Genomic DNA, 11687 nt, shown 5'->3' on the forward strand with positions numbered 1-11687 from the left:
CGGTTTAGTGCCACCTTCAGCCCAGGGTGTGATCCTGGAGACCCTGGATCAAGTCCCACTCGGGCTCCCTTCATGGAGCCTGCTTCTGCCTCTGCCTGTGTCTCTGGCGCTCTCTCTCTCTCTCTCTTTCTCTCTGTCTCTGTCTCTCATGATAAATAAATAGAATCTTAAAAAAAAAAAGAAAGAAAAGAAACCTTCCTGGAGAAGGAAACACAACTCAAAACTTTTGAAGGGGCATAGAAGTTTGTATTAAAAAGGCTTTATCATTTGCCTAAGGGGTTGAAAAACCAAGGCTCATGTTTACGCTTTTTGGTTCGAGCTTAACATTCTGGTGACTTCATGAGCCTGGTGTTGGAAACTGATTTTACTTACTTTTTTCTATATGTGAAACATCTGTTTTGTTTTCATTTCATAGACTCCGTAAAAGCTGTACAGACAAACTTGCATAGGCAATAGATTGTTCCCCATTACTTAAAAGTTAGCATCCTTGGTGCGTGTTGCTGAACCCTTTAAGGAGAGAAAGCAAGGAAGATGGGTAACCACTTGACCCTCTGGAAAAGCTGGAGCTGGAGGTGACTGGGATACTTAGGTAGGGAATAGAAAGTGGAATTCATCAGCACTTGCCCTGGAGGCGATGAAAGTTTACACGTAGCTGTCCTTTGTCCACATGCAAATGTGAAAATACAGGAAGCTGTGTATTTGCCAGGTACCTTGCTACCAAATTGAAGTGTCTTTTTCAGTTCACCCAGTATGTTAGCAATGAATTTGGGAATTAGGGATGTTACCCTCATTGGAAGAAATTTCAGACCTTCCTTTGGGTATTCTGTTTCCTTAATGTTGGTTAAATTCCTCAATAATAATATGAGATGTTAAAAGCTGTGTTTATATTTGCTTCTACATCAGTAACGGCCATGATTAATTATTAATTAAAGAGAAATTTAATTGGCATCTAACTGAAATCATGTTATAAAAGTCATAGAATCAGGGACTCCTGGGTGGCTCAGTGGTTGAGCATCAGCCTTCTGCTCAGGGCGGATCCCAAGGTCTCAGGATCGAGTCCCACATCCGGCTCTGTGCACGGAGCCTGTTTCTCCCTCTGCCTGTGTCTCTGCCTCTCTGTGTGTCTCTCATGAATAAATAAATAAAATCTTTCAAAAAAAAAAGTCATAGAATCAGAAGAATTTAGAACTGGAGGAAACTTTAAAGAGTTTGTAGCTCAGCCTCTTCGTTTCACAGATGAAACAGTGGCCCAGACTGGCTGGGCCCATTGTTTGAAAACGACTGAGATCTCTTACAGGGCTTTCCTCAGCATTTTGCATGGTCATGGTGGTAAGAGACCCACAGAGCCTTTCCACCGCAATAGGCCTAAATGAATGGTCTTTCCCACCCTCGTTCTCGGAGGAAGATAAAGGCCGGAGGCAGTAGCGCAGGGCCACACAAAGTCCGCAGACACGGAATTCCACCTCGCGAAGCACGAGAGGGGGTCTGCGGGCTTCTGTGGCAGGATTTAATGCTTTTCGGAGCGACCTCCGACCTCCGCCGCTTCTGGAGGAACTGCAGCAGTGGGCAGGACGTGGAAAAGCCATGTCTGGCCTACAGAGAGATCATTTCCTTAAGACTCCTACTTGGACGCGGCAGTGCAGGGTACATATGCCAGGCGGGCAGATGGCCACAAGCCCACCTGTCCTCTCCCTACGGTCACACGGATGGCGCGGCGCGGCCCGGCCTGGAGGGCTCGCCCACTCTCGTGGGGTGGGGGGTGGGTCCGACCCAAGGCGGCCTTCTACCTGCTTCTGCCCCGGCCCCCGCCCCCGTGGCCTGCGGCTGGGGAGCAGAGGGCAGGTGCGGGGCGTTTGGTCCGTCGGGGCTGGTCCCGCAGGGAGGGGACGCGTCCGCGGTGACGGAACAGAAGCCCCGGGAGTCTCGGCCCCTCCCGCCGCGGCCTCGGCTCCACGACGCTCGTGCAGGGCGCAGCGGCGGAGCCCTCGGAACCTGGCCGGCCGGGGAACCCGGGGCAGCCTCGGGCCCAGGGGCGGCGGCGGCGAGACCCCGCCCCCCCCGGCCGGCCCGCGCCTATCGCGGCCGCCTGCCTGGTCACGCGGAGGGCCGCGCTGCGGGGTCTGGGCCGAGCCCGGCGGCTGCCGGAGTCGCGGCGGGCCGGGGCCGGGCTGGGGCCGGGCGGGGGCGGGGGCGGGGGCGGAGGGTTGAAATAGGGGCGGGCGGGCCTCGCCCGTCGGGAGTCGCGCGGAGCCGACCTGAGCCACGCCGAGGGCGCCGAGCGCGGCGACCGCCCCCAGCACCCATGCTGCTGACGCTGGCCTGGGGCTCGCTCTTCTTCCCCGGGCTCTTCGCGCTCTGCACCTGGGGGCTGCGCCGCGCGCGCCCCGCATGGAGCGACAGCGACTGCGTGATGATCAGCACCAGGTACGGGCGAGGCCCCGCCGGCTGCCGCTGCCGCTGCCGCTGCCGCTGCCGGCGCCGGCCCCTGCCCGCCCCTGCCCGCCCCTGCCCGCCCCGACCCGCCGGCGCCCGCCCCTGCCGGCCCTGCGCCGCGCCGAGGGCGGAAAAGGGGGGCGACAGGAAGCGAGGGGGCTGCCTCCCTGGTGCCTTGCCCCTCGCGGGCGCTGGCCAGAGCTCTCCAGGACCCCGGTGTCCGCCCCGGGGCGGAGAGGGAGAGGGCGGAGGGCGCCCACGCGGCGGGGACGCGGCGGGGAGCCGCTGGCCCACGTCCGCCAGCTGCTTCGGGGCCGGGAGCGCGGCGGCGGCGGCGGCGGCGGGACCCCGTCCTCCCCGCGCGGGCCGCCCGGGCTTTGGCATCTACGCGGGCCGCCGGGCTGCATTTCCACCCTGCCCTCTTCTTTTCTGCCGCACGTTAGGCTGGTCTCTTCGGTGCAGGCTGTGTTGGCCACCGGGTCAGGGATCGTCATCATCCGCTCCTGTAGCGACGTGATCACGGACAGGTAACCCGCCCTGCCCGCGGAAAGCCGCACGAATGACAGCGCTGAACTCTTTCGAAGTTTCCACATTTGAGCGGCGCAGAGGCGCTAGTTCTTTCAGCACATGCTGTTAGGTAGCTGGTTGATGGGAAACCTTGAGCTCCCTAATTAGTACCTCTTCCTCTCCTTACCTGTCGGCCTCGCCCACTTAGGACTGAAGACGCGCTGGACAATGACAGGGTCTACGTCTGATTTAAGGTGGCCCATCGATTCAAGCTCTTGATGAGACACCTAAGAGTGAGAATTATTTGGAGGTGGGAGTCTGGTGTGTGGTTCTTTTAAATGACTTCACCCGGATCCTGCTCTGGAGCATTCTTTGGCTAACGTATGCCCAGTGTGGTTAGCAGAGACCCTCTATGGAAAGGAACAAATCCACCAACCCTGATTTACAAGGGCTGCTCCTGTCTTTCCTCTGGATTTGCTAAAGGCAACGAAGAGGTTTCTAGTGCTTTCAGAAGACTGACCTGTAGGGGAATTAGAGGTCAGTCCAGAGGCGGGTCAGGAAATACACATCTAGTGAAACAAATCATAAAGACCTGGATGGTCTGCTTTGTATAGTGTTTAGATCTGGGCAACTGTGAACACGCCCACCCCGCCCTCTGCTCTTTCTAAAAAGCTTTTTTTTTTTTTTTTTTTTTTTTTTTTTTTACCTGTCTTCCTAGAACCACTCTTTCTCCTAGTGGAAGAGCAATAGTCAAATGTGCAGGGAAAGTCTCACAGCCTTTCCTAGTCCTTTAACTCTCGTTGATTCTGCAAAGTGTCCTGCTTTTTACCTGTTGCGACTGAAATGTGATGGGAGCAGGAGCAGGATATCCATTTCACTGTGGCCTGCAAATTTAGTGTCTGGATTTTGTGTGTGTGTGTGTGTGTGTGTGTGTGTTTGGATCTTACTTGGGATTAGTCCTGCCTTTGTGACTTTTGTACATTTCTTTCTATGCTTCTTTTTAGACAAAACCAGCTATCAGCAATGAATTATAGATGCCAAGAGAAGATAGGTCAAGTGACTTTGATTGCAGGCTAACAGCAGGGCTAACAGCATTTGCTTGCCTGGGTTAAATTTTTATTTTCATCGAGCATTTTCTGATCATGCATCAAGGTCCCTCACTGTCCCCAGTTTGTCATATCAGACTTAAAACCCGCCTCCTTTGCAAAGATTAAAATGACAATTGTGACTTCACAACATTTTTTGAGCTAATATGAGGGTAAGCAGCAGGCACCTAGTATGCATTTCAGAAGATATTTGCGAATCATTAACTGTCAATCCTATATAGCACCACTGTTGTGTTTTCCCCTCAGAAGCTCTGTATTTTTAGTGGTTTGATCATGGTAGGACATCTGAGTTTGCTTTTGAGGTTCCTCCTTTTTTGTATCTTTATGTCTTAGATTCTCTACTTACAAAATGGAGATAGACACATTTCTGTGCCCTCTGCCTTTATATGTATGTGTAAGGATGTCTTAAAGGCACCTAGATCATCTTTAAAAAAAGGCCTTTTGGGGCACCTGGGTGGCTCAGTGGTTGAGCGTCTGCCTTGGCACAGGCCATGATCCTGGGGTCCTGGGATTGAGCCCCATGTCAGGCTTCCCACAGGAAGCATGCTTCTCCCTCTGCCTTTGTCTCTGCTTCTCTCTGTGTCTCTCATGAATAAATAAATAAAATCTTTAAAAAAAAAAAAGTCCTTTTGGGGCTCACATACTGTACACTCTACTATTTTTCAATCATATGTGAGTTTTTTTAAGATTTTATTTTTAAAAAAGTATTTATTTGAGAGAGCATGCGCAAGTGGGAAGAAAGGCAGAGGAAAGAGAAGCAGACTCCCCACTGAACATGGAGCATGACGCGGGGCTCAGTGTGAGGACCCCAGGATCATGACCTGAGCTGAAGGCAGAGGCTTGGCCGACTGAGCCAGGCACCCCAAGATTTTATTTATTTGAGAGAGAGAGAGAGAGAGAGATCAAGAGAGAGAGATCGAGAGAGACTGCACATGTGCACCTGTGTCCCAGTGGAGGAGGGGGAGTGGCAGAGGGAGAAGCAGGCTCCCCACAGGGAGCAGGGAGCCTCATGTGGGACTCTGTCCTAGGACCCTGAGATCATGACCTGAGCTGAAGGCAGACGCTCAACTAACCGAGCCACCTAAGCACCCCTATTATATGCCTTTTCATTTTATGCCTTCATATAGATTATATATATACATATATACACACACATACACACATACCCCAAATTATATGCATAATGTGGTATAGGACCAAAGATTTCAGGAGATTCTTAAAGGAGTCCAGATCTCTAAAAGGGTCAACAGTCATAGCCCCAGGCATGGGGGTTTTAAATACTTCTATTTGGATAGTACTTTTTACATTGAAAAGGATTGCACACTTCTAGTTTTTTAATCTGCACAATAACTCTGTCAGGGAAGTAAAACAAGAATTATTATCTTGATATTACAAAGAAAGTTAAGTCCTAGGCTGGTGGGAGTTAAGATTCTAATCCAGATCTCTTGTTAATAAGTCTTCAGAGAATTCTACCTATCAGCCCTAATTTCAGCTCTCATTGGATTGGTACTGTGTGCAAAATATTAAAACCCCAGGCTCCACTCAAGGGGAGGAGCCGGTTATATTTCAGTTAAGCTTTTTAGTAGGTTCTTCATAGTTTTTTTTTTTTTTTTTTTTTTTTTTTTTTTTTAGGTTCTTCATAGTTATTTTACTTGGAATTGCTTCCATAATGCAATGGATGGGCAGTAGACTAATTATCACACCTTTCTGCCTGATTGGAACCGGGCTAATTAATTCACATACAAATATGTTATATTTGCATTTATTTACTTGTCTGCTTGTTTCATTACTTCTTTTTTTAAAGATTTTATTTATTTATTTGAGAGAGATACAGAGAGAGCACAAGCAGAGAGGAGAGGGAAAAAGAGACTCCCCGCTGAGCAGGGAGCCTGACATGGGGTTTGATCCCAGGACCCCAGAATCCTGACTTCAGCTGAAGGCAGAGGCTTAACCAACTGAGCCACCCAGGTGCCTCTGTGTTTCATTGCTTCTTTATGATTTATTTGTGCCGTGACAAGTGTGGACTCAGTCCGGAACAGAAACCTGAACGGTACCCTCTCTATATTTCCAATATTGCAGTGCAGTGGACTGGCTTCTTAGGAAATCACCTTTGACAAAGTTAAAAACAAAGATTTGAGGTTCCTAGGCATAGCATGCAGAGTCTCTGGGCAGAAGAGCCTTTAACAAGCACTGCAGGTTAGACACTCAGGTAGTTTGAGAACCATGAAACCAAATTGTTTCTTTTATCTGACACATGGATGCTCAGTAAAAATGTGCTGATTGAATGAAGCTAATCCTCAGCAGAGTATATAATTTCTCTTCTGATTTTTTTTCACATTTTCTATAGAACGATTATTTCTCATTTCGGAACAAAATTGTAGAAATTGGAGACTTTCTGGGTGCCCTGGGTGGCTCAGTCAGTTAAGTGTCTTCCTTTTGCTCAGGTCGTGATCTCAGGGTCCTGGGATTGAGCCCTGTGTTGGGCTCTCTGCTCAGCAGGAAATCTGCTCCTCCTTCTCCCACTCCTCCTCCCCTTTGCTCATGCTCTCTCTCTCTCTCTCAAAAGAATAAATAAAATCTTAAAAAAAAAAAATTAGAGACTTGTAATCTGCTCTGGGACTGTGATAAACAGGGATTTAGACTCAGCAAATATTGACTCAACCCCCTTGGACAAGTAAATGGGAACACTGTCTTTTGTTCCAGCCTCTCTTCTGGTATCTGACTGCTATTAAGGTAACCCTTGAGCACTGGGCTCATTTCCAGACATATTTTTCTTAATGAGTGGAATTGGGATTAGCTATAGAATTATACAGAAAAAATGGTCAGGGTAGCTTCCCAGGAACTCCCTAAAGTGGAGTGGCAAGCAGATGCAAGAGGAAACTCCCAACTGTTGAGCAACTAAGTGGAGTTAAACTGGAAATATTGGATTTGGCATTTGGAATACCTTCAAACCAGTTTCTTGGTGGAGCTCTTGAATCATTTGTAGAGGTTTATATTTCAAAGTTAGCTTATATCACAAAATATCAGAAAATCCATTAGAAATGAGTAGCTAAATCAGGGAAGTAGTGGCCAATAGTTACTGAAACATGGTGCCAAGTGAGTCCCAGCTTTCTTCCTCTGACACTCATTAATTTGCCCTGTAATTTAAACAACAGTTTAAAGCTGTTTATTTTGCCTTATTTATCACTGCCAGCATCTTCAACTGTAAAGCGTTGGGAGTAAAAACAGCTAGTCAGGTACAAAGCTGAAGGGGATGTGTTCAAGAAGAGGTTGGCTTTGAGCCTTCATAGTTGATATCCATAATCATCTCATGGACGGTTCCTGTGCTTTCTTTTAGGCACTGGCTTGCCCGAGAGTATGTCTGGTTCTTGATTCCGTACATGATCTATGACTCCTACGCCATGTACCTCTGTGAGTGGTACCGAACCAGAGACCAGAACCACAGACACTCCCTCACCACTTTTCGAAACTTCCTAAGTAAAAACCGCCTCATGGTTGCGCACCACGCAGTCATCCTGTTTGTCCTTGTGCCAGTTGCACAGGTATGACCTTCCAGAACAGCCACCAACAGACTCAGTCACTCATTTTCTCCGGTGAAACTGGTATCTTGCCCATTACAAGTGTGGACTGTCCCTCTTTCCCTTCCCCGTCCTCCTGCACCCACTCTTGTGTGCCAGCAGCAGCACAGGAAAATCTCCCAGGGAGATCCTATAGAAGACAATGCAATGTGAAATGTTCATGATCTTCCTTACCGTTTTCCTTTATGCAATCCCCCAGCCCTCTGTGATTCCCTAGGCTCTGTCAGACTCTGTCTTCAGTTTATAAAATATAAAAACAGTATAAAATACAATACTAAACAACATGAAAATTGTTTTAAAAAATGAGAGAGTAGCTCAGTCAACTGGTTATTTGCTGTAACAGTGCCAGAGTACCGTATGTGCTCTTTTGATGTCACAAAAGCCCCCTCTCAAGGCAGGTAGCTTTCCAATTTCTTCTCGGGTCCATTTCCCCACCTGGTGAGGAAGAGAAATGAGACTGCAGAAAGGAAATTAGTAACTCCTGAGTGCCAATCAGGTGATAAGCACTGGGCTGAAAAGCTCACAGCTTTCTACTAATAATTAGAAGTTATTAGAAATGATAGATATTATTAGCCAGACAGGAAGAAACTGGGGCTCTAAGCGTTTACTTATTGTAACTTACTTCAGTGGTAGTGACAGAGCTGCTATTCTGTGCTATCCTGTTTTCTTGACCAGATAAAATGAGTGGTGGAGTACATTACATTCTTAAAAGAAGTTTCCCCTGATTGCTTTGGGACCCTGACATCTAGTACAGGGCCTGGCACATATTTTGTTGAATTAAATTGGAGAAGTGCCCTTGGCATGACTAAGTCAGATACCCAAAAGTAGGCTACAGGGTTCTTCCAGCTGACATTGAAATTCAGAAAAAGCTTGGTGTGTGATGCAATCAGCTGATCTCTGAGGTTGCCTCTGGGTCCTAGGGATTTGACCCCCAGAGGGCTATTGCTATGGAAGCAGCAGAGAATTAACTGTCGTCCTTGGTCAGTTAGCATTTCCCTTTCCCTTCATGGTCTCTCATGGTTACCCTTTCCAATAGCCCTAGTTAGAATTTTCCTTCCAGTGGTTCCTTAACCTCTAGTTCTTATTTCTCTTTTTTCCCCCTTTTCCTCTGCAGAGGCTTAGGGGAGACCTTGGGGACTTCTTTGTTGGCTGCATCTTCATGGCAGAACTGAGCACTCCGTTTGTGTCACTGGGCAGAGTCCTGATTCAGGCATGTATGAATGAAATGGCGGTGGTGTGGAGGAAGCTGGTTCTGTTCTTCCATGGCAGGTTGTGGGGCTTGGAGAAATCCCTTAGTGCTTGCAATAGTGGGACAGGAGACCCTTTGACAGACTAAAGGTCAGTTGGTCTGAACCAAATTTGATATATCAAATTTGATATAGCTTTTTATGTATTTTTTTTTCCTGGCCACAGATTTGTGTTTTTTTCTTTTTTGTTGAATCCACTGTTCTGTGTACCTGTTGGCTGAGTGGCTCAGGCCAAATTCAGTATCACGGTTAGAAAAAAGCAAACCTATGTGCACATACAAATATGCAGTACTCCCGTCAGCTTTTCCACAAGTTTTGGAAGACTAGATGCTTGGCTTCACTGCCATAGAACTTGGGCTAGTGGTTCCCTGAAGGCACAGCCTCTTGGTAACTGCATTTTCCTCCCCTTTATCCTGTAGCTAAAGCAGCAGCACACCCTTCTGTACAAAGTGAATGGAATCCTCACGCTGACCACCTTCCTTTCCTGTCGGATCCTCCTCTTCCCTTTCATGTACTGGTCTTATGGCCAACAGCAGGGACTCAGCCCACTCCGAGTGCCATTCAGCATCCCTTTCTACTGCAATGTGGCCAATGCCTTCCTCATCGCTCCCCAGATCTACTGGTTCTCTCTGCTGTGCAAGAAAGCAACCCGGCTCTTTGACACCGCCCCGGCCAAAAAGGATGGCTAATTGCTCCCGGGAGTCAGGCAGTGAGGGTACCTCCTCATACCAGCTGCCTCCTCCACTCAGTATTCCACGGACCAAATTGTGCCCTGGGTGGCCTCAGCTTTTTGGGTATTGATTGATAAGCAGATAGATGGGATTGTTTTTCTAAAGAACATTCATATTACCTCCCTCTTCTAACCTGCCCCTTTTGCAAAAGCACTTTTTTCTAAGTAACAACAAATGGATCCTATCAGACCTCCATTGGCAGCAAGGTGGTTTTAATGCAAGCCCAAGGATCTTTCCATGGGTCCCACCTCAAGGGTTCTGGGAGGTAGAAGCATGGGGTGTGGAGACAGGTGGACTAGGGTGATAGTGTCTGGGTACCCACCTGGCCCTAAATATTGGTGGCTACCCACCTTTCCAACCACTCAGGGCAGTATCTACGCTTACTAGGCCAGCAGCAAGTGATGACTTGGTTCTTGAAATAAGTTCTCTCCTCGTGATGTTGGCCCAGGAAAATCATTGTAGGTAGGTAGTTTTTTACTGTGTACTAGATAACCCATTGGTCCCATGCCTTATCCTGCCATCCACGTGCCAACATTGAACTCCTATGTCCACTGACTTCCATTCAGAAGTCTCACTGGCACAGGGGTAAGGGGCAGGGAAGGGGACCTGAAGCACATGAGTAGGTGGGGAGACCGATAGCTCAGCGCCATTGTAGGCTGACTTGGGAAGACCAGCATCAAACTTGTGAGCTTATTGTAAAGCCACAAAAACTTTTCCTTTCTTAGCATGTCCCCTCAAACCCAGCTTTCACCATATCCAGACACACAGGATGCTGTTAAAAACTGTAGGGGTAAAGTGACTTGGTGCCTCTCAAGCTCTTTCCTGGGTAACCCCACTCTGACATTGTCCGTTTCATAGGACATGGAAACGGGCAGTATTCCAAACTGTGAGAGGTCTCATCCACATTGCCTCCCAATAAGCCAGAGCTTGTGTTCCAAAGCCTGTTCTTAAAGGAACATACTGCCACTTTGCCACAGAAGGCTGAAGAGTAAGAGTGCGAGAGAGCCCTGGCCAAAATACATCCTGTGGACTGACTCACCTACCATTTGCACACAGGATCCTCTGGTGCCAATACTAATTGTTCCTCATCTAGGATGGGTTTTAGAAACTGCTACCAAGAAGGTTTTTTTTTTTGTTAGTTTTTTTTTTTAAGTGGTAGTAAAGATCTAAATGTATTAAAGTGCCTTTTAATTCACTGTTTTCTGTGAACTTTTAAAGTACTGAATGTGTGTCTCAAATTCTATTTCAGTCTTTAATAGGTGCCATTTAAAAATGTCAAATGCTGTAATTTTTTTTACCGTTTTTGTTTACTGTCATATCTTTATAAATCATCCCTGTGGTGATTAAATTGCACTAATATTTCCTAGCTTCTTCTCATTTGTTAAATACATCAATACCGACAGCTTTTCAGGCCCATTCTGTGACCTGACTGGACTCCTTGCTGCATGCTTTGAGTCTGGTCTGTGTTCACATCCATGCAGCTGGCAGAGTGGAGTGTGGAGGGCTGTGGTCATGCTTTCAGCATTCAGGAGGGCCTAGCTCATACCTTACTCTAATATGTTTCTGGGGTTCTGAGAGTACATCATAGGTCCTAGTGTTCAAGCCCCAGTGGTGAGGTAACTCTTGGTTCAATCTTCCCTTCTTACATGAATCCCAATTAGGAGCTAGGAGGGAACCAAAATAATGCCTCATTTTGAGTGAGGGTATGTATATGAAGGTGATGGGACATATCCGCTCCCCCCCTTCCTTGCTTCCCAAGCCAGTTCTACTTCTGTGATATAAACTGGACATGTTAAGTTCACTTTTTATGCTTCTGTGTACACCACTGCCTGCTCCCACTCACTCTTCAAAACCATGACAACCCACCCCAGGCAGAAGATAATTACACCCATCCTTTAGATCCATCTCTGCTATGTTTACCAGACTTAGTTTTCACAGCCCCTCCTGGATCCACGAATGGAGTTGACTATATGGCAAAAGTCCTCAATTTAGAACACACTCATTTTCTTGGGGTTATTAGTCTATTTAATTTTCTTGGTCCAATGTTTTCCTTTTACAGTGCTGCAGGCTTTTTGGGTTCAAAAG

General features: G+C 47.6%; 1 protein-coding gene across 3 annotated transcripts; it reads left to right on the plus strand.

Moving 5' to 3' along the window:
• The first annotated feature begins 2159 nt into the window (after positions 1-2159).
• On the plus strand, positions 2160-10968 carry TLCD3A (TLC domain containing 3A). Of its 3 annotated transcripts, XM_041726923.1 has the most exons (5): positions 2160-2424; positions 2877-2960; positions 7384-7588; positions 8739-8834; positions 9291-10968. In XM_041726923.1, the coding sequence occupies exons 1-5, from the start codon at positions 2303-2305 to the stop codon at positions 9558-9560; spliced, it is 777 nt and encodes a 258-aa protein (XP_041582857.1). In that variant the 5' UTR covers positions 2160-2302; the 3' UTR covers positions 9561-10968. The 3 variants fall into 3 exon arrangements, with proteins under 3 accessions (XP_041582857.1, XP_041582858.1, XP_041582859.1); XM_041726924.1 differs by lacking the exon at positions 2877-2960; XM_041726925.1 differs by lacking the exons at positions 7384-7588; positions 9291-10968 and having other exon boundaries at positions 8739-8796.
• The last annotated feature ends 719 nt before the right edge of the window (positions 10969-11687 follow it).

This window comes from Vulpes lagopus, chromosome 12, assembly GCF_018345385.1.
Source record: "Vulpes lagopus strain Blue_001 chromosome 12, ASM1834538v1, whole genome shotgun sequence".
In the NCBI taxonomy this organism is placed as follows: domain Eukaryota; kingdom Metazoa; phylum Chordata; class Mammalia; order Carnivora; family Canidae; genus Vulpes; species Vulpes lagopus.

Excerpts from the sequence above, each read along its gene's own strand:
- TLCD3A (XM_041726923.1), top strand. The coding sequence starts at position 2,303 with ATGCTGCTGACGCTGGCCTGGGGCTCGCTCTTCTTCCCCGGGCTCTTC. Across the intron at positions 2,961-7,383 it reads AGCGACGTGATCACGGACAG|GCACTGGCTTGCCCGAGAGT; the intron begins GTAACCCGCCCT and ends GCTTTCTTTTAG. Across the intron at positions 7,589-8,738 it reads TCCTTGTGCCAGTTGCACAG|AGGCTTAGGGGAGACCTTGG; the intron begins GTATGACCTTCC and ends TTTCCTCTGCAG.